We start from the raw sequence: 22310 nt of genomic DNA on the forward strand, positions 1-22310 counted from the left end.
GGCTGCCGGCCCGTGCTGCCACGGAGTCAGGTGCTGCACGGCTGTTCAGCAGCAGCCTCGCCAAGAACCAGAAAATGGGTTTGGTCAAGGTGGGCAAATGCTTTCTCCAAGGTGAGGGGATCCCAAGTGTTGCCATACTGTTAATAGTTAATGGCTCATCCTGTCCTGTCTGGCTGACACCACCTCGGTGGGTGACTACAGACACGAACTCACGGCTGCTGCCTGGAAAAACAGCCATTGTGGGCTGTTGGCATCTGCAGCCCCGAGCCTTGCCAGTGCCACCTCGGCAGGGACGTCCTCCCCTCCGCAGACCAGGGACTAAGGCAGATTTTTGGTGGCAGAAGGAGCACGGTCGTGTGGCTTCACACGTTATTCCTAGCTCCAGTTTAATCAGGGAGCAATCTGTCCTGCCTGCCCACTGCCAGGAAGCCTCACAGGTGCCCAAGCTCCATCTTCCTCCTCTGCCCAGCAAAACGCAGTGAGGTCCTCACTCGCTCACTGCGCCGCCTGCAAGTCACCACTAACGCGGATTTCTGGGAAGCGCTGCTGACCTGGAGAAGAACAATGGAGCCTCGGCCAGGGCTGAAGCTGTCCCCGTTTCACTGCGGCTGCTCTGAAGGTCGGTGCCGGGCTGAGAGCGTGCGTGGGGTGCGTGTGGGTCCCCTCTGCGTCCCAGCGTGGGCAGAGGGGGAGGAAAGAACGGCAATGCAGCCTCGGTGCATACATTCAGCAGTTGTAATATTCAGCACGGTTACACCAGGGGGAGGACGCGGCCGCAGTCGGACAGAGCTTTAGGGCGTTACGGTTACAAGGAAACTCTGGAACAGTTATATAGTTAGAAAAAATACAACGTACCGAACAAACATTATCTCACGTACAATCAATTTAAACATTTAAATTGATTATAATTTCGCTAAAATATTAATACAAGTACTGTTTGTGCTGCTAAAACATCAGTGTTCCCTCTAAGGAAAATATTGCTACAGTTCTACCGTACCCTGTGTCAAAATCCATCGCTTTTGGTTTTCCCAGCAAAACTCACTCCCGAGAAGTTGCAGGGGTCCTGGAGTTAAGGTAGGCTTTTCCCGCACTGGGGTTTGGGTGGCCCTGATCTACTGAGTGCAGGAACGGCTCGCTGCTCGCCACGCCTGGCTCGCATGGGCCACCGGTGGCTGACCCACTGTCACCTCTTCCATGCTCTGTGCAGCAGCTGAGCAGGCGATAAAGCAGCACAGCGTCATCCAGCTCCTGCCGGGCAGCGGGGCTGAGCGCTCCGTACCCTGCGCTGGGTGCAGAGACGTGGCCTCTGCTGCCGCTGTCGGGAAAGCCCACGGTGGGGACCATGGCATGGTGCCAGGCTTTGGTGCCACCACGGGACAAACTGGAAGCTGGGAAGTGCTGCCCGAAGAAAAGCCTGTGCAGCTCCAGAGCGTTTGGGTGAGCAGAAGCTCAGCCCAGCAAAGCCTGAGCTGTGAATGCACATTAAACCCGGCCTGACTGGTAGGGGAGTCCAGTAACACGCTCGGTCACCACTAATGACCACTCGGGATGAGATTTGCTGCTTATTAATTAACTAAAGCATTTATTTGCAATCTAGCAGCAGGAATAAGCTGTGTTAATGATGACAGAGAAGCCCGCTGGATGGTTTTGCTACAAGCAGAGCTGGGCAGTCCGGTAACTATTGCTGTCACGAGGTCAGAAGGCAGCAGGTAGGCTCTGCCGCTGGGAAGTGGCACGACGAAACCCTGGCTCACCAGGAGCCGTGAGAGCCGGGGCCTCTAAGGACAGAGCTGCCACCAAGGTGAGGGGGAATTCAAGTTTCAGCTCCTTTGCTTGGTCCTTAGTGACAAATAGCTCGGAGCAGAGCCACTGCGCGGGCAGACGGGCAGGAGCACGAGCAGGGTGCTGACATGGACCTACTGGATTGTCCACATTTACTTGGTTTTGACGAGGCGGGAATTTCGCAGCTGAAACCAAACCTCAGTCCTTGCACAGGCATTTTGCACTCTCCTCTCCCACTCTTTGCACACTCAGGGCCGTGAGTCCTGCATGATGGACCTCAATGTCCTGTGAAACCTTTTCAGTGTTCCAGCCGAACTCCTCGTCCCTAGGGACCACAGGGTACAATGTACCCTCGCCTCTGGGGTTCGGCTGCAGCTGCCGATGCGTGGTGGCTGCTCCCAGGATAAAAAAATCCAAGTTCAACACAGCTCCTAATTCCTTGGACTTGGAGCCACTGAGGCACTCGCTCCTTCCCCAGCAGCAGCTCGGAGCCTGAGGCAAGTACGTGGTCAGTGCTGCCACTCAGAGACTTTCCGAGCCCGTGGGGAAGGAGCCCAACTGCAATGCACCATATTTTCCACTGAGAAAAGGCTATTCCTAAGTAGCAGCCAACTATTGCTGAACTGGTTTCCAGTTCCCAACGGTATCTTTGCACATTCTCAACCCAGACCCTGCCAAAGCGATGGAGCGATGCGGATACTCAACCCCAAGCCCAACCTGCTGTGCCCCCTGCATCCTAAAGCAAAGTTGGAAACACGCATGTGGATTTCTCTTTGTACAGTAACTATATACAATAAAAGTAACACAGACACCACTTATTCCTTGTGAATTTGGCACTTTCCATGGAATATGTATAGGAAAGCTGCGCAGCAGAGCAGCATGAGGCCAACCCCAGTGCTGCCCACCCACCCTCGCCGCCACGAGACTGGTTCTGTGTTAGCTCTGGAAGAACGAGATAAAGAGCAACTCCTCAGCTACGCTGTTTTCTAACAGGAAAAAGGAATTCTGGGCGCTCAGCAGAGCCCAGCGCCGACTGCTTGGTTTCAAGGCTCAGAGAGAGCATTTATTCCTCTTTTGCCACGTGTACGTGATGTGGTAGCAACCTTCCTTCCTTCAGACTTAGAGGGAACACTGCTTTTATAAAACCCTTGGACAGGTAAGACAAGAACCAATACCACTGTACAGAATTCACTGCACAACTAGCTAAGAGTAAGGAACCCAGCACTGACTTTGCCACATTAAGGAAATGGGACTGAATACATTTGCAATCAACCGGTTAAGTGTACGGCACCGTAGGACTCGGTCTGTGGGTACACGGCCCTCGCCGCTCAGTATGCTGGCACTTGGTAACCCTTCGGGTTGGTGTCTAAGGTCTCGGTGAAGGGCGGGCTCTGGTAGGTGTCTGTGCTCTCGATGCCGCTGCCCGTGGGGTAGCCGGGGTACGCCGCGTTGGGGTCGGTGGTGAACTGATCGGTGGCAAAGAGCGACATGTCCGTCCCCAGGCGGTATCTCTGCAGTGCCCGCACCGCCAGCACGACCTGCGCGGGACAGAAAGGGGTTAGAGAGGATGGCAGCACTGTGACCAGCACCTCGTGTCCCCCAGGACTCCACATCCTCCCAGGACCTTGCATCCCCCACGACCCTGCATCCTCCAGGACCCCATGTCCACTAGGACCCTGCGTCCTCCAGGATCCCATGTCCTGCCAGGACCCCACATCCCCCATCACACTGCATCTCTCAGGACTCTATGTTCCCACAGGACCCTGCATCCCTCAGGACTCTGCATCCCCCTCAGCTCACTGCAAAGCACCAAGAACATCGTGGCATCCCAGGTGGCTGCTTGCACCCCTCCATTAGAGCTGACAGACAAAACAACCACAACCCCCAATGCTAAAGAAGCCATTTCTATGTGTCAGGTTGATCCCCAAAGCTCTGCCCAGGGTGGGGGTGACAGCCTGAGCTCGGGTCCTCGGCCATGCGGATTTGGCACCACTGGCAGAGATGATCCCATCTGCTGTGGGAGGGGAAGCTTCATGGTCCAGGCCAACAAAATGGGTCAGTTCTGCCGAGACTCCTTGCAGGTTGCCGGTATTCAGGTTGCAAACTGTGGGGAATGCGCATGGCAGAGCTGCGGACGCACCAAGCTTGCTCTTATTTCAGAAGGTTTCATTAACAATTCAATTAGTTCATAAATGATGGGCTTGGGGTGGGAAGAAAACGCCCACAGACACCAAGAACGACTTCCTGGCCACTGTTCCCCGGTGCTGGTTGTGTGCCGAGCAGGCAGAGTGTTGGGTTTATTGTCGGTACCAGCCCAGGAGCTGCTGGTGTCACCCCACTTCCACGCCAGTGGCAGGGAGGCGCCCCCACTGCCCGCCCTGGCGTGGGAGCAGATGCCGATAAGACGGGGGGAGCATCCCACCCGGCTGCCTTCCCCAGCGCCTGCAGGAGATAGAGAGGAGCTGCGAGGGAGCTGGGATTAAAAGAGATTTATTGGATAATAATAGAGCGAGGAGTAGTTAAACTGGCGAGTGCCTGGAGCCAGGCCTGCTGCTGGAATGCTCGGACTGTCTTTTGCCCCAATTCCTTTACGGCAACATGGAAGTAGTGCACATCTTGGGTGCTCTCTGCCGTGAAAAGCCAGAGTTGGGTGGCAGTGAGGAGCAGGCGCCTCCCAAGCAGTGCAGGCACCCCCAGGCACATGCAGTGTCCGGCAGCTGTGGCCAAGGGGAGGCTTCCACACCCGGGAGATGTCCCTCTGTCGCTGCACAGCCCCTGGGATGCGGAAAGCCTAAAACCAGGAGCAAATTGGGGTTTTGCAAGCCCCTGCCTCCAGGGTGGGCACCAGCCCGGCGTTCCCTCCAGGACATACTGATGAGCCTGAGAGCTCCCCAAATCCCCCTGCCATCCCCTCAGACCAGCTCATGGCAGTGATCTGCTCCTGGGGGTTTACTTCCAGTGAAGCCACTCCTGGGGGTCTAACGAGGCCCTGAAATGAGGACAGCTTGTGGCTGGTGACATGTTTTCAAAGGGAACACTTTTCAGCTGCAGAAGAAGGGGATGTCTGGAATTCCCCAGTGAGAGGGCACCAGAGCTGACATTTCCCGGCTAAGAAACCACAAGTTTTGTGGCTGTTTGGAGGGACTGCAGATTTCCTCAAAACAGCCCCTTGCTGCCCACAGTATTCACTTCTCCAAACTGTGCCCCAGATTCCTCCTTCCAGCTCCACACTGAGCCCAGGGCAGGTTTCATTTCTCCTCTCTCCACCTGAGCTCTGAAGCTGAACTCACCCAGACGATGATGGAGAAGAAAGAGAAGGTGATTGCTGCCCGGGCGGCGTCAGCTCCTTGCAAAGCCCCTCTGCTCATCGTTGTCCGCTGCCACTGGTTTGCTAGGAAGCAGAAGGCTACAAACCACAGGAAGGCCAAGAAACCTGGAAGAGAACAGAGCTGGTCAGCGCGGTCCTTGCCCACTGCTGCTGCAAGGACTCCATTTGCTCATGCCCAAAGACACTGCCAATGAGGTTTTCAAATAGCAACTGTGGTCTTGAGTGCCTTGGCCGGTGCTGTGGCCCAAACGGAGCTATTTTAGAAAAGGCTGATCTGCAATTGCTGGAAAAACAGGGATGGGAAGGGACCTTGTAGGGTCACCCAGTGCATCGCCTGCCTGAAGTTATTAATATCTTTATCAATCATATTGACAGTGAGATTGAGTGCACCCTCAGCAAGTTTGCAGATGACACCAAGCTGAGTGGTGTAGTTGCCACACCGGACGGACGGGATGTCATCCACTGGGACCTGAACAGACTGCAGAAGTGGGCCTCTGAGAACCTCATGAGGTTCAACAAGGCCAAGTGTAAGGTCCTGCACCTGAGTTGGGGCAATCCCCAGTTTCAGTAAAGGATGGGGGATGATGTGCTTGAGAGCAGCCCTGCAGAGAAGGGCTTGGGGTGCTGGTCAATGAGAAGCTCAACATGAACCAGCAATGTGCGCTCACAGCCCAGAAGGCCAACCATATCCTGGGCTGCATCAAAAGAACCGTGGCCAGCAGGGCGAGGGAAGTGATTTTGCCCCTCTATTCCTCTCTTGTGAGACTTCATCTGGAATACATTAACCCCAGCTCAAACACAGGTGACCCAGGGATGTCAGAGCATCCCAAGAGCACAGCAAACAAGCCAGTGCACATCCTGTGCCGTTCCATGGGCATGGACACAGCAGGGCTGCCCGTGAGCCAAGAGGCAACCGGGATTGCTGTACGAGAGCTCTGCTCGTCCCTGCCACCCTCCACTGACTGCGTTTCTGTTTGCAGCCTCTCCAGGCTCTGCAGGATTGAGCGAAAACGCTCCGGTGATTATTCTTTACCGGAACCAAAGCTGGCTGAGCAAGATAGGGCTGCAGCTCCCCTAACTCAATCACCAGCCAACAGCACTGCCTCGTGCCAAGGAGCTAAGAAAACAGACAAGAAGCAAGCCGTACGCTCGCAGCGTAAGGAGCAGGAATGCTTTCCAGGAGCTGCACAACCTGCAGCTTCCATGAAGCTGTTCTAAGGGCCCCCAGCTCTCCTGAGCACCCCCAGCACAAAGGTGCCCCCACTCACTGATTCACGTGAGGATGCTGAGCTACCCAGCGTCTTCCTGAGGATCATCAGGATGAGCAGCCACACTGCAAGTCCCATGGGGCAGCTGGCTGCAAAGCGCAGTCTGACTGCAGGGAGAGCAAAAAGCTTCACATCCCCCTTTCTCCTCCAAGTCGTTCCCAAGTACAGTATAAAATCCAGTGCGAGAGTTACAGGGCTCATCACACACCTTGCTTTTCATTCCAAATTTGCTTCTAAACATCATTTAAGAAAAGGCACTCCTCAACTTTTCTTAAATGACGGGGCCCAGGGCCTCCCAACCAGCAGATCCTTTTGTCTTCCCAGCTGTGCTTGAGCCCCTGAGCTGCCCTCACAGCCACACAACCTCCAGCCAGCATCGTCCAAGCTTTCATTTCCCACATTACAGACAAATACAGCAGCCCCGTTTTGCCAAACAGAGATAACCCACCCCAAATCTCTGCATATGCATTTTCACTTCCCCTTAGGATGATCCTCGTCATCGATGCCAAATGAGACCTCTAGAGCTTCTTGTCAAAGGTCATTCTCAGCGACAGAGGTGATTCCTAGCTCCCCAACCCTCCAAAATTCCCCAGCAGCTGGCCCCTGTTAGGGGAAGCAGATCCAGCCCTTAAATGTGGACCCAGGATGACGCATGTCTAAGACATGCCTGCAGCTCAGGTGACCAGTCCTTGGTGAGCGTGGTGGGTAGTGGTCCCCAGGTCTTGGTGTGGGAGATGCTGGTCGGTCTGGAAAAGAGGAGGCTGAGGGAAGACCCTATCATTCTCTACAACTGCCTGAAAGGAGGCTGAAGCCAAATGGGTGATGGTCTCTTCTCATCAGGTCTTGTCATCTTGTCATCAGGTCTTGTCATCTTGTCATCAGGTCTTCTTCCTGATGACAGGACAAGTCAAGAGGAAGTGGCCTCAAGTTGCACCAGGATATCAGGAAAAATTTCTCCACTGAAAGGGTTCTCAAGCACTGGCAGAGGCTGCCAAGGGCACTGCTGGAGTCTCCATCCCTGGAGGGGTTCAGACACTCCCCAGAGCAGGAGTCACAGTTGTGACACCAGGACTACCCACTGACCAGCACCTCAAAGCCCCATCCATCACCGGTGTCTCCTGAGGGTTTTCAAGAGTTAAAATGACATCATGCACATCTCCAACATGCACCGGCTGCGCTGGGTACTGCAGTTACCGGCTTCCTCTGCAACACTGAGACATGTGAGACACTGACCTTCCCAGTGCTAAAACATTCACTGCCTCAGCCTCTGCCTCGCGTCACTTCTGCCGCCACCCAAGTGGGCTTCCTGGAGGTTTCATGACACAGAGACAAACTTTCCCTTCCTCATCCAGCTCTGCCTGCATCCCTGAGGAGAAAAACGATCCCTTCTAGCCCCTGGGGAAGCAGGAAGGCAGGTATTGCTGCCAGTGGAGGAGATGGGGTCAGGCATGGAGAGCATCTCCAGAAAAACCAGCCGGGCGTCGTTGGAAGTCTGCAGGACTGACACACGCTTGCGTGGGAGCTCAGCCCTCCCCAGGAGCTCTATGGAAACTATTTTTGTCTCTGTACCAGCTCTTATTTTCATTTGTGATCATGTTCACCTTCTGCTAGCACTCCTTCGAGCTGAGGCTTTGCACCCGATACCGTGAATCAGACACGCAGGATTCGAGCTGACTCGCCTTGCACCCGGTGCCTCACCAGGAGCACGGCTGTGCCCTCGTCTGGCACCTGCACGGTCCTGGTCCCGCAGAGGGGCTGGCAGTGCCCGCACCCCCTGTTTATTTGCAGCACCAGGAGTACGTAGGTGTTTTGGAGGTGTCTGTTGCTACCCACGAACTTTAAAAGTGGGGTGAGCTGACAGCAGCGAGGTCTAGCTATGTGTGTCGGTCCCCGCTCCAGCTGGAAACAGGCACGGTTGTGGCTCTACACCCACCAGTGCTCTGGGGAAAAGGAGACACCAGGAAGCACCCTAAGAGTCAGTAGATAATTATCATTTTAGGATACACAGACAACAGAGTGCAAACACCAGGGAAGATGTGTTACAGCCATAATTACAGCCTGGTCCCAAGCAAGCACACGCCTATGGGAGCAGCTGGAGGAGCAGACGGAAGACACAGTCGCAAACGCCGCTTGCAGAGCGCCGTGGCCCTGCCTGCGCCCCTGCCTGCACCCCAGCCTTACCTCGCTGCTGGCTGGGCACCCCTGATCTGATGAACAAGTCCTCCTGCCTCCCAGTGAGAGAAAGTTGTGGGTTAACGCTTTCACTAACTCCAGGGACTGTAACTGCCAGCTGACAGCGCAGCCGGCATCAGGCTCCTGGGTGACCTGGGCAAAGGACCAAGAACAACCCACTCTCCTCAGCCCACTGCACACCACCCAGCCTTCAGTGCTCCCATGTACCCAAGCATGTTCCTCATCTGGTTATTTCCCAGACACATTTTCAGCTTTTATATTAAGCAACAGAATCATAGAATCATGGAATGGTTTGTGTTGGAAGGGACCTCAAAGTCCATCCAGTTCCAACCCCATTGGATCAGGGGGCTCCAAGCCCCATCCAACCTGAACACCTCCAGGGATGGGGCAGACACAACGTCCCTGGGCAACCTGGGCCAGGGCTTCCCATCCTCACAGCAAAACATTTCTTCCTAAGATCTCATCTCCATCTCCCCTCTTTCAGCTGAAAACCATTCCCCTCATCCTATCCCTGTACTCCCTGATGAAGAGCCCCTCGCCAGCTTTCCTGGAGCCCCTTTAAGCACTGGAAGCTGCTCTAAGGTCTCCCCGGAGCCTTGTCTTCTCCAGGCTGAACAACCCCATCTCTCTCAGCCTGTCCTTCTTTGAGAGGTGCTCCAGCCCTTGGATCATCTCTGTGGCCTGGAGGGCTGGATCACCTCCCATAGGAGGATAGTCTGAGAGAGCTGGGGTTGTACAGGAGCAGCGAGAAAGGTGAGGAGCTGCTGGCAGATGCACCAGGCAGAGTTAAGAGAGGCAGTGCCAGGCTAGAAGGGAGCCATGGAAGACTGCTCTTCCCGCTAAGTGACACTTATCACAGGCTTGCATCCACACGACTTGCACCTAAGTGATTTACTTGTTTTACCAGCAAGGTAAAAGGCCTGTTTTCTACCAAGGAGCCCACAGAGGGGACAGTCCAGGACATCTCTGCCTGGACACATGCTGCAGATACAATGAGCCCAGCACACACCCATCAACCCTGGGAGCAGAGCTGCACCAGGTGGGTTTACAGCGCAGACCTCTGCTGCAACACTCCAGCCTGTCCACAGGGCAGAGCACAACCTCTGCATGGAAGAGGTTTTGCAGGGCAGAACTTGTCCTCTCCAGCTTGCTGCTCAAGCCCAGGAACGCACACGCAATGCTGCAATGCATGACAAGCGCAAAAGAGGATGAGGCAGAGACTGAGAGCGGGACCATGTGCCCGGCAGGGGAGAGAAAGGCTGTTAGGAGGTGGAAGGCAGGGAGGAACACAGCCTCACACCACAGCACACAGCATCACCAGGAGATGGATGTGATGTTCCCCTTCTATTTGAACTGAAGGGCTGCAGGCACTGAGCCCCACGGAAAGGGCTGTAAAGATCATCTAACGAAGGCTGGACGCTGGTGCTTTACACCATGGAAATAAGCCTTCCAGGAAGGAGAGAACATCCTTAAATACAAGCAAGTGCAGGGAGGCGATGGCGGACGTTTTCATTTGGGACCAGAGAGCCACCAACAATGCTTATGCTGGATAAATCACCTTCAGACTCTACTAACACAAGAGCCTGGAAATAAAGAACATTGTCTACAAAGTCAGCCAACTCCCACAGCAGCCGAGTGGTGGACAGCCTCTCTCGGCTCGAGGCACCCAGCCTGCTTGTGTTCACATGGATAGCCCCACGTCAGAGGGCTCAAGAAGGTGCAGAGGAGCCGAGCCAGCCCTTGGGAGCCCCAGGCCAACCTGCATATTGCAGCCCTGGAGGCAGCAGAGGGTTACAGGGGTGTGGAGAAGCATGTGTCTGCTTTGTTCTGGAACACACGTACAAAAGTGAAAACAGATCCAGATGTAACTGATGAGATGACATCTGCTTGAGCCAGGGACAGGAGATGTGGGAAGAGTCTCTGAGATGCAACCACCAACCCTCACTTCTCTGGGTGGTTTCACCAAACCCAGCCCAGCAAACATGTCCAGTTGCAAAAGTGACACAGACAAGTAGGACACCTCACTGTCCCTAAGCTGCCACACTCTGGCTTCCTCACTGCTGCCTGTGCTCACAGCCAGATGGGACAACCCACCTGCCTCCTCTGTTCTCCTGAGTGAGGCACACAAGTCCTGCCATGTGAGAGAGGAGGACTCAGGCATGGAGCTGCAGGGCACAGCATCAACCCGGCACTGACCACGGAGCCAGCATCGTCCTTCGCAAGCACAGCAAAGCCAGAAATGTACCTGAAAAGCCAAGGTCCAGCAGGACAGCCCGTTTGCGGTCCTTCACGCTGCTGATCTGCTGAAAGTAGAGGTCCACAACAAAGAAGAAGACACAGCCAAAGAAGGCAATGATGCCAACGGCAATGCCGTAGCTGCAGGCACTCTCATTCTCATTGAAGATGCAGAGCAGCTCGGGGTTCTGGCCGTCTCTATTCACATAGCACTCGTTCACGATAGAGCCAAACACCACGATGGAGAAGATCTGCAGAAGGAAGCAGAAAACACAAGTTGCTGCTGTTTACATTTAACTCTGTTTTCCAACAGCAACATAATTGGATTCAATCCTGTCTTTGACTCCATGGCAACACGGCATTTGTTAGACAGATCTCGACTCTCATTTGGTTGGTGGCCTTAAACAACGGGCTGGCGGATGGTACCCAGGCTCTCCTTCGGTGTGAGCCTGCCTGCCTCTCAGTGGCTTGGTTTGTAGATTATTTTAAGAGATGTTAATCTCCCGTCAGGCTAGGGAGGGGAAAAATAAATAGATGGGCCAGGTCTCTGCTCAATCTTTCTGCTTGTGCTGCTCTCCGCTGCCAGGCTGTGCTCGATAAACCCCCCTGGGTAGCTGTGGCACAGGGAGAAATGAAGTTACAGAAGAGAACTGAGCTGCTAAGCAGGTTGAGCCAGGAAAGAACTGGATGGAGCAGAGGCAGTGTGGGAAGGCGGGGAGCCTAGGTCCCTCTGACGGGTCCTGACGGTGTTTCACGTCCCTGCAGGCAGGGAAGGATTCGGATGGTGGCATGCAGCTGGCTGCCTAAATTAATACTGTTCACGATGCTGCATGCTAAAGTAATTCCCTTATTCCTCCGACTCCAAAGGCACTGGCACCAGCATTACAATTTGCTCTGTAGCCTGCTCCGTTACAGCCTAAAAAGTGCTGCACCACTGTTTGGATTTCATGGCAGAGTGTAGGGAGGCATGCAGACATCCCTCCACCAAGCTGCAAACCTCTGATCTTGTCCCTCGCTGCCAGCACCGGCTCCCCACATCCCTGCACACATCCCTGCACACCTCCCCACCCGCCGGCTCGGCTCACAGGACATAGCTGGAGGCCATGTATGCAGGCAGAGAGATAAGAGGCTCCTCCAGCGGCTGCCTGGGAGCAGCTGGAGTCTCAGGGTATGGTGCAGCCCCCGCTCTGGACACCTCGCTATGTATTCTGCAGTAACAACAGGAGACAAAGTGCACAAGACCAAGACAGGAGACAGACAGACGTGGCAGTCCAAGAGCCATATGATAAACTGCACGGCCACTCAGCCAGGAGTGGGCAACGTCCTGCAAAATCCCCCAGAGGCTGACCCACGAGGCTTGGCAGCTGATGTTTGGGACTCTTTCCATCAAAACACCTTGTCTACCTCCCAGCACTGCCCCAGCCCCACCACCGGCTCTGCACTGGTCCCTTCTCCTCCATGACCTGCTCAGCCGAGTGGATCAGCACCTCCCGGCACAGGCAAGCTCATATCCCTGTCTATGAGATGGTCAGCAGGAACGAGTTTTTGCTGAGAATGCTCCTCAGCCCCAGGAATTAGCCTATTCTTGAACGATGCCCTCCTAGGAATCTGGGTTTCCAAATGTGCATCTGTAAAATTCATCTGCGACCTTTGGTTTCCCCTGGGGCACTCACAGAGAACAGACAGCAGATTGTCCCATGGACCTCTCCACAGCCAGCACAGGGAGATCATAAAATCGTTCAGTTGGAAAAAACCTTCAAGATCATCAAGTCCAACCATACCTGTCCATTACTAAACCACATCCCTGAGCACCTCATCTACTCATCTTTTAAACACCTCCAGGGATGGTGACTCCACCACCTCCTCGGGCAGCCTTTGCCAATGCCTGATAATCTGATCTTCCTCCTCTACGTGAACCACTACCTGGGGTGCTGTTCCCATCCATCCCTGGCTCCTCTCAGCCACGAGCTTGACAGCAACCCCAGTCACCTCCTTGCTTTTGCACCCTCTTCCTTGCTCACACTGCACTTACAGAGCGCTCGGCTGTCACAGCGCGCCACGCACATCATCACCATGCAAAGAACAAGAGGGTTGCATTGTAGGAAAGAAACAACAACAAACAGTAATAATAATTTTCCCAGTGCTTTGGCAGCAGCTGTAATATCAGCAGTTGTAAAAATCTGTTCATAAATAATGCAAAATTGTTATTTACCATCAGAAATAGCAGCAGCATCTATAAAACAGGCCCTGGAAGAAATAATGTGATTCTGCAAAACATGAATAATTGAGAACTTCTGATCCCACGTGATTATTTCTCAGGGCAGCGAACTTGTACTCAGCTTCTCTGATAAATGTTTCGCTTGGTCCTCCTGGGATTAACAATCAGGACTGCTTTTTCCTGCGTTTGGGTGCTGCTTTCAGTGGGTGAGGGAGGGTCCCGTAAAGATGGTTAAGAACGCTATAGGACTTTACAGAGGAAAAGACCTCTAAGTTCACTCAGTCTAACCATCATCCCAACACCACTGTGCCTCCTAAACCACGTCCCCAAGTGCCACCTCTCACCAGACCAGGGGGCTCCAAGCCCCATCCAACCTGGCCTGGAACACCTCCAGGGATGGGGGAGCCATCACTGCTCTGGGCAACCTGGGCCAGGGCCTCCCCACCCTCACAGGAAAATATTTCTCCCTAAGATCTCATCTCAATCTCTCAGCTTTCCTGGAGCCCCTTTCAGTGCTGGAAGCTGCTCTAAGGTCTCCCTGGAGCCTTGTCTTCACCAGGATGAACAACCCCAACTCTCTCAGCCTGTCTTTGTACAGGAGGTGCTCCAGCCTTCGGATCATCTTCTCCTCTGGACTCACTCTAATAGATCCATGTCATTCCTGTGCTGAGGACTCCAGAACTGGATGCAGGGCTCCAGGTCAGGTCTCACCAGAGTGGAGCAGAGGGGCAGAATCCTTTCCCTCATCCCGCTGGTCCTGCTGTTTTGGATGCAGCCCAGGACACGGGTTGTTTCTGGGTGCAAGTGCACGTTGCCGGCTCATGCTGAGCTTCTCCTCCATCAGCACCCCAAGTCCTTCTCCTCAGGGTCTCTGTCCAGCTGGTGTCTATGTTTGGAATTGCTCCGAGCCAGGCACAGAACCATGCACTTGGCCTCGTTGAACTTCATGAGCCTAGAAGACCTTCACTTCACTGCTTAGCTTCAAACTCCAGAGGGTTTTCTGAAGCAAAGCATCCTTCTTGTGGATGGGTGACCCAAGGGACTCACCTGGTGAGAACCCCTCAGCTGGGCGCTGCGGGCAGTGTTTTGGTGCAGGCAATATCAGACATGCGGCTTCTCCTTGGGAGGCCAAACCAGTAATGAATTGCAAGTACACACATTTGATAGATGCGCTCAAAACATCAGGGCTGGCTGAAACGCTCCTGTCAAAACATGCTTTTCTGTGAAAACCTGACTTCCCATCAGTTTTTTCTCTCTCTTTCTCTCTATGATTGAAATGTTACAGTTTTTCTTAAAAAAAACTCAACAACTGGTGCTGGTAAAACATTGCCATGAGAATAGATCTGGCGTGGGTAGATGGGGGAAATAAAACTCATGCCTTTTTTTAAAGTTCATGCCAAACAAGTGTCATTTTCCTATGACCTCTACAAACCACACCTGCTCAAAGCCACCACCAGAGACTTGAAAGTGAAAATACAAGGACAGCTTTTTCACTGCGAATGAGATCTGGGTCCTGAGTAAAGATGCAGGGATGCTGCTCTCCAGGGACGCTTCTCCGACTCCCACCTCCTCCTGTTGCCAGGTCAGTCCCCAAACTTGATGGGCAGGGCAGTGACAGGACTGGGACCAAGCGCCCAGGTCACTGGCATGCACAGTACAGAAGCATCCATTGCACAAGCTGCTGTGTCCCAAGCCCCTTCACCTTTCTAACGGGGCTCCTCCATTCCTTAGGCGTTGCAAAGGAGCCTGAGCACCCGCAGGATTCTCCATTCTCCAGATGAAGAACCTAATGCAACCAGCAACTCATTTTGATCTCACTAGGTGAACTGGTGCAAGACCCAGTAAGAAAACTGGATCACCTCCAGTCACACCAGTATGAAATTACATCCTGCCTGCCAAAGCTTTCACATAAATCTGCCTGTAGGGTTCTCCTGGCCGGCAGCCTGGCATGTGGGAGGCTCAGCCCTGCCTCTCCCTGGCACGCGGCTGGCAGTCCCCAGTGCACGGCTCCGGCAGCACACACCAGACCATTAATGCTCCTCTCTACATTCAGCTGCACAGAGGGATGGGAAGGAGGAAAGCTGTCTTCTCTCATCCTTTCCATTAAGACTTGCACTTCAACCACACAAAGGAGCTTCTGTGCCTGTTACACACTGGGAGAGAGAATGACACCAGTCAGGAGGATGCATGAAGTGCTTGGACCTACAGTGTCACAGATCAGCTGCTCATGCAAGTGCAAAGGGAGCTCCTGTTATGCCAAACCACCTAGAAGCCAGGGACCTCACTTCCTAAGGAAAGCCAGCTGCCCAGTTCCCCTAGTTTAAAGTTTGCTTCTTTAGTTTGCCGGGCTAGAGAGCATTTCCATAATGCAGGACAAAGGGACAAGTCTCGGCAGCGATCAGTGACAGGGTCTGCGTAACACCAGCCACGACGCACTCCGGTGCAAAGCTGAAACCAGAGGGCTTTTGAGTATCGCCCTAAAAACTCGGGAGAGCACCCTAAGGAAGGTGCCCACCTGAGGCTGGCAGGAGCTGCTGCTCCAAGGCTGCCTTTGGTGCCCAAAGAGTGTACCCAGAAGCATATCTCAGCCGCTTTCCTTGCTTGCTGCCCACTCGCTCTGTTTTGGGCCACCCTTCTTGCCTCTTTTGCCCTCTCTGGCAAAGGCTGTTAAGCAGAGGGGATCGTGCTGAGCGCCTGGTGCTGGGGAATGCCCTGGCAGGGGCTGTGCTGGAAGGGCAGGGAGATGATGGCACGTGCCAGGCAGGCTGCCAGCAGCATGGACAGTAGGAGACCAAGTGATATCTCATTCTCTCCTTCCCAAAAAAAAAGGAAAGGAGGAGCCTGAAAGGGCAGGTTTCTTGCTCAGCAAAGTGCAGCACTCCCTGCCAGGACCCACAGCTGCTGCCAGACCCTCGCAGGAAACCAGGGCGCTGGGGACACCGGTGTGCCCCATGATGGAGCCACCGCTTTAGGAGACCTGTGGCTGCGTCCTCTGCACCGGAATTCTGCCATCTGGAAGAAGGTGCCTGGCCAGGCTGCCTGGCTGGGATCTGTAATTAGACTTTGCAGCTCTGCAAAACATTTCCTCCGAGGGCTTGAGCCGGATAGACCCCAGAACACACACATTTTTCATCCACGTTGTCTTTAGCCTTCTGTAGCCCAGGCACCTAAAAAGTGCTTCAGAAGACCTTGCGGTGCAAGCACAGCCATTGCAAGGAGAACAAGAAGCAACTAACGCAAGACAGCATGAGCTGAAAGCTTCAGCGTGTGAACTGTCAGCCATTTTAAGGTGAGATGTTTCCACTGCTGATGCACTGCACTTTGATTTGGGGCCTATAAAAAACATTACCAGAAGGTGTGGGGTTGTAGGAGACTGCAAATCCTTGCTTTGATTATACACGCAAGCAACCATGAATGTCAACATTGAGGAAATTTAATGCATGAAGAAAAATAATCTACTGCTAACTGGCTCTGCCGTAGGCAACCGTCAGCAGTGGTGGGCACAAGGCGTGTGCAGAGAGCTGGTGTCGGCATCAGGGGGAACCATCAGCACTCTAATGCGAGCATGGGTGGGACATATGCCACCCTGATCAGCACCATCCCATTGCCACTCAGCAAGACAAGGATGGACCAGCAAAGGAGAAGGGAAAACAATCAAGGTCAGATCAGCACAGGCCACCTTTCCCGACTGGCACGGAGCATTTTCCTAAGCCCTTGCCTTGAGTCACACACATATCTTGCGCAGACACCTTGCTCAGGGATGAGTTAGACCCTTGGTAGAGGGCCAGCTGCCTTCAACACCCACCAAGCTCCAGTGCTGGGGAAATTGGGTCCAGTGGCCCTCTCCAGCTTGTCTTTACAGTTCAGGCACAGGGAAGTTTCCAGCACAGATCTGCATAACTGACTGGAGGGTGTGAAGATTAAAGAACCACTTTAAGCACTACCGAATCTCCCTCAAGGGCTATGGATAAAGGAAATAAAGGAAAGACCTGATGAAGCCTCCGGCACAGAAAGTGGTGGTGCGATGCCATAAGAGGGCCATGGATATGTCCACCAGGCTCATCAGCCTGGGAAGGATGTGTATTGATGACCACATGACTGATTTTTACTGAGTCACTTCTTCTAATGTGGCAAGAGATGCTGGATGAAACACAGCAGCCATTCCAAGTTCCTAATCTGGCAATGCAATCTGAGCACATGGCCAACAAGCCGCATTTTGAACCAGCAATGACAGGAAAATGATAACTTAGCAGCATTTTAAGCTCAGATGCAGCAAAACTTCTATTTAATTCCATTACCAATCATAGAATCATTATGGAAAAGACCTCTAAGCCCATCCAATCCAACCATCAGCCCAACACCACCATGCCTGCTAAACCACATCCTCAAGTGTCACCTCCCACTGGATCAGGTTGCTCCAAGCCCCATCCAACCTGGCCTTGAACACCTCCAGGGATGGGGCAGACACCACTGCTCTGGGCAGCCTGGGCCAGGACCTTCCCACCCTCACAGCAGAACATTTCTTCCTAAAATCTCATCTCAATCTCCCCTCTTTCAACTGAAAACCATTCCCCTCGTCCTATCCCTGCACTCCCTGATCAAGAGCCCATCCCCAGCTTTCCTGGAGCCCCTTTCCATGCGGGAAGCTGCTCTAAGGTCTCCCCACAGCCTTCTCTTCTCCAGGCTGAACAACCCCAACTCTCTAAGTCTGTCATTCAACTTCAAGACACAAGAGATAACAGCAGTGGAACAGTCAGGTATCTCCTGATGTGCCGCTTGCAGGGAAGGCTGTTCAGCTGCATAGGCGATGCAGGCAGTAGCAGGGGGATCAAAGGAGCAAGGAAAACCATTTTAAAGAACATACTGAAGTATTCCTCTAATCCGTAGTAAAACAGGGACCTGATCTCCCACTGAGCTCCACAGAGGCAGAGGGAATAGCCAGTCCAAGGAGGCTGTACCGGTGCGACCCAGCACCACACTCTTGCTACTGTCTTACTGAAATTCACTGGAATTACCAAAAACATTTTCCAGCCCTGCTTTTAGAAGTCAAATGTAAACCTAGATTAAACGAACAATGGTCCTGCAAAGCCGTGCAGCCACTTGAAAGTGCCGGCAGTCACAGAGAAAGGAACTCATGATTCTGCAGGCATCCTTTGTGAATATCGAGTTTGTTTTGCTGTGCAAAAAAGGTCTCAAAAGGAAACCACAAGAGCGATCACATCTTCATCTGACAAGCTGCATCAGGCGGACGGGGAAGAGATGAATGAGGAACTCTTAAACGGTTCTTTCCAGCTTTTGATTTTACAGCTGAAGTCAGTAGCCGCTTTTTCCTTTCAGATACTCAAATGTGCGGTGGCTGCCAGGGAGAGGTTGCTGGGGGGGGGCAGAACAAGGAATCTCCCTTTACTGCCCTCTGCATCTGGGGATTTTTGCACTGAAGTCACCTTTCACTGGCCAGTCCCTTAGATGTTTGCCAGACCAAGGTCTGAACTCCCCATCCCAAAGCAGGCACTGGAATCACAAAGGGGAGCTGGACCTTCCTTTGGTGATAGCTTGTCATGAAACCCCAACCATGGCCATCGGCCACATCAGCACAGAGTTGCTTGCCCCAGGTGCATGACTTTGGCCCCAACGCCTCATGGTGGTTCTCTATCACCCACACTCCCATCCAAACCAGCACAACCCAGGCAGCTCCCTCCTTTCTTCCAGGAAAGGTAACGTCATATGTGCTGCAACGCTTACGTCTCTGAGGCTTGATCCAGCTGCACAGGTTAAATACATTCAAAAAGATGCAACAACAAAACACATGAAGAAAAAACACATGAAGAAAACCCACCCCAACACCCAAACTCAAAGCCTTGGTCAAGGGCTTTCTGAACAACCATCCGTGGCTGTCCGGTGCAGGCACACACAGCTCATCCCCGCTGTGACTGCAGCCAGGAAAGCCCAGGAATGGTTCTGTTCATGTTGTGAATCAGGAAGCACCACGCTGGGGTGCTGGGTTGTGACGCCTGCCCGGCCACCAGCACAGTGCGGTATGGCGCAGACACTGCCATACAGTGTATGTGCCACCATGTGCCAAAGCACTGCCGTGCTCTGCCAGGGAAGCAACTCCGAGTGCCAGGGCGGAACAGAAAGGCAGCAGAGACCTCACAGGCAAACCCTTTTGGCTGCCTCTTCCATCTAAGCTCTCCATCTTGGCAAGAGCAGCAAAGCAACCACACAGAAAGAGCCTCGGCAAGCCTTGCTTTACAAAATCCTAAAGAAACGGCGATGGCCATGCAAGCTGGCAGGAAGGAAACCTCCACTCACACCTCTCACCTGACTAAAGTCCCTGCACACACTGGGAAGGAGCCTTAAATGCTGAACTGGTTTAAGTCACAGGTAACGGGACTGCAACAGCCAAGCAAGGGTCAACTGGGGCTCGGAACGCCCACACTGGAGCAGGAGTGGAGAAGGCTTCCCAACAGATCTGCCAGCACATGTGAGACCTGGGAAAAATTGGTCCAAAGGGCTTCTAAGGTGAGGTTCACAGCCTGATCCCTAGCCCAGGAAACCAAGAAAAAAAGCCCTTTGAGCTTGGTGCGCTTTGGAGCCAACTCAAACATTTACGCCTGGGACAGCCCAGCGTGTATCCCGCGCTCAGCCATGACTGTGGGTCCTGGCACTTGTTTAGTGTTAAGTTGATGCATTTCTGTAGCTGCAAGTTTTCACAGATTCCCTGCAGACACAGAACCATGACACAAGTGACTTCTCCACTGAATAAACCAGCCAGCAAACACATGCAGGAATATTTACCAAGCTGGCATGTTTATTTTCTCTCTATATTCCCTATCTTTTCCCTGTTTCCCAGCTGCACCCAACCTCCTTCTGTATCCCAAGGATGTTGAGCTCTCTGGGCACATGGTGACAGTTATTTCATGAGAAGCCCAACTCATCATCTGTGGGTCAACCAACAATTTACCGTGCCCAAACCAACACTATCACCAACAGTTCACCATTGCCACTCGAGGTGGATCCAGACAAAGTTTTCTGGACTGAGGCAACGCTTCTAGGAAACAATTGCTGCCAGGTACCCAAACTCTGCCCAAAATGCCCCATCCACTGCCCAAAATGCCCCATCCACCCCAAGATGGATGTTCCAGACCCATTCCTGGTCTCCCCTCTCTAGTAATGGAGCTGGGGGCTTTTTCAAAGCCCTGGAAAGCATAGTGGCTCCCATCCGGCAAAACTTAAGCATGTGGTCTAACTTTAAGCATGTGATTGCAGCTGGAATTGCTCACGTGCTTAAAGATAAGCACATGCTCCCAAGTTGTGCTGTACGGGGCCTCAGCTGGGGCACGCCACTCTGGAGAGCCCCACAAATGCACCCACTGTGTCAGCTAGAAGGAGGGCAGCTGGGGAGGCAGTACCTTCTCCGCACACCTTTCCTCACTCCCTACCTGCATTTGACACTGCTGAAGGTGACACAGAACCGGGGCGGGTGACCGAGGGGCTCGTGCACAGCAGAGGTGTGACAGGAGTCACGATGGGCACCCCATGCCTGGCACAGCTTGCCCAAAGCCAAGCGCTGGAGCCAGGAGCCAGCCACAGCAAGAGCCAGGCAGACCTTCCCCATCTTTTGAGAAGCACCAGGCATTGCCGGCTTCCCTAGGTGATGCATACTCCCAGCTCTCAGCAGGGAAATCCAGGCTGGGGAGGCAAACCAGCAGCCGCCCCTACCCTTCAGGCAGCCGGGCACCGCGGCCCCAGAGAGCAGCACTGCGCAGCTCCCCGTGCTGCTTATTCACTGACCACCAGTGAGAGAAGCCTTCCTGAGCGCCTGCACAGCGTATTCCAACCCTGCTCAGCAGCAGAACTCATATATGGGAAACAGCCAAAAAATATGACATCCTTCAGGAGAACAGGGGAGCCAGTGCTCAGCTTTCTTGTCATACACACACACACAGAGAAGCACAGAGCGTGGAAGGAAGTAAAATGTCCTCTGCCTCCTGATTTACACCCTTGGCCCTTTGCTCAAGCATCGGGGGCAAAACTGGTGAGGGGTGGTGGCACATCCACCTGTCGCCCCATGTCCCATTCCCAAGGAATGTCCCAGCAAACAATCACAGGAGCCAGCCAGCCACACGGGGCTGCCAGGGCACCGACTCACTGCATGGGCACTGCCCAATGCACCGGGCACGGCACAACACAATGGGCACTGCCCAACACACTGGGCACGGCACAGCACAACAGGCATGGAACAACGCAACGAGCACTGCCCTATGCAATGGGCATTGCCCATCACCCAGCCGCTCTCTGGTGCCTGGTCATTGCCCATCGCCCAGGCATGGCACAGCACAGCAGTCACTGCCCAGCGCAATGGGCACTGCCCAAAGCAACAGGCACTGCTAAATGCACCGAGCACTGCCCAAAGCAACGGGTACTGCTGGCTGCACTGGGCATGCACAGCACAACAGGTACTGCCCAATGCACTGGGTATGCCCAGCACCCAGGCACTGCTGGCTGCACTGGGCATGGCCCAAAGCAATGGGCACTGCTGATGGTCCGGGCACTGCCCAGTGCACCCAGCACCGCTCAACGCAATGGGCACTGCTCATGGCCCAGGCACGGCTGGCTGCACCTGGCATGCACAGCACCACAGGCTCCTCTCTATGCATCGAGCACTGCCCAATGCACTGGGCACTGCCGATCGCCTGGGCGCTACCAAATGCACCAAGCACCGCTGGTCACCCAGGCAGTGCCCAATGCACCGAGCATTGCCGATCGCCTGGGCGCTACCAAATGCACCAAGCACCGCTGGTCACCCAGGCAGTGCCCAATGCACCGAGCATTGCTGGTCACTCCGGTACTGCCCAATGCACCGATCATTGCTGGTCACCCAGGCACTGCCCAATGCACCGAGCATTGCTGGTCACCCAGGCACTGCCCAATGTACCGAGCATTGCACAACACACCGAGCACTGCCGATGGTCCAGGCACTGCCCAATGCATCGAGCGTTGCCAAATGCACCGGGCACTGCAGATGGCCCGGGCACTGCCCATCACCCAGGCACGCACAGCACCACGATCACTGCCCAGCGCCCTGGTCTCTGCCCGCGGCCCCGTCTCCCCTCCTTACCCAGGTGGTGACCCGGAGGATGGTCTGCGGCTGCTTCAGGAAATCCACGGGGTCGATGGCGCCCCCGGCCCGGCCCGCTCCGAAGGACGCCCCTTCCATCTTCGCCCGCTCCGCTCCGAGCCCGGCTGCGCGCCCCGCGCCGGCCGCGCGCCTCCCCCCCACTCC

The 22310-nt window shown here is 54.1% G+C and overlaps 1 protein-coding gene across 1 annotated transcript; it reads right to left on the bottom strand.

The window, feature by feature from the left end:
- Nucleotides 1–721: 721 nt before the first annotated feature.
- Nucleotides 722–22310, bottom strand: SYNGR3 (synaptogyrin 3). Its single transcript, XM_009562169.2, has 4 exons — nucleotides 22146–22310; nucleotides 10817–11057; nucleotides 5073–5215; nucleotides 722–3320 (listed from the first exon to the last, which is right to left on the bottom strand). Exons 1-4 carry the CDS (start codon nucleotides 22242–22244, stop codon nucleotides 3111–3113), a joined length of 693 nt encoding a protein of 230 aa, XP_009560464.2. The 5' UTR covers nucleotides 22245–22310; the 3' UTR covers nucleotides 722–3110.

Source organism: Cuculus canorus, chromosome 15 (assembly GCF_017976375.1).
Source record: "Cuculus canorus isolate bCucCan1 chromosome 15, bCucCan1.pri, whole genome shotgun sequence".
Lineage (NCBI taxonomy): Eukaryota > Metazoa > Chordata > Aves > Cuculiformes > Cuculidae > Cuculus > Cuculus canorus.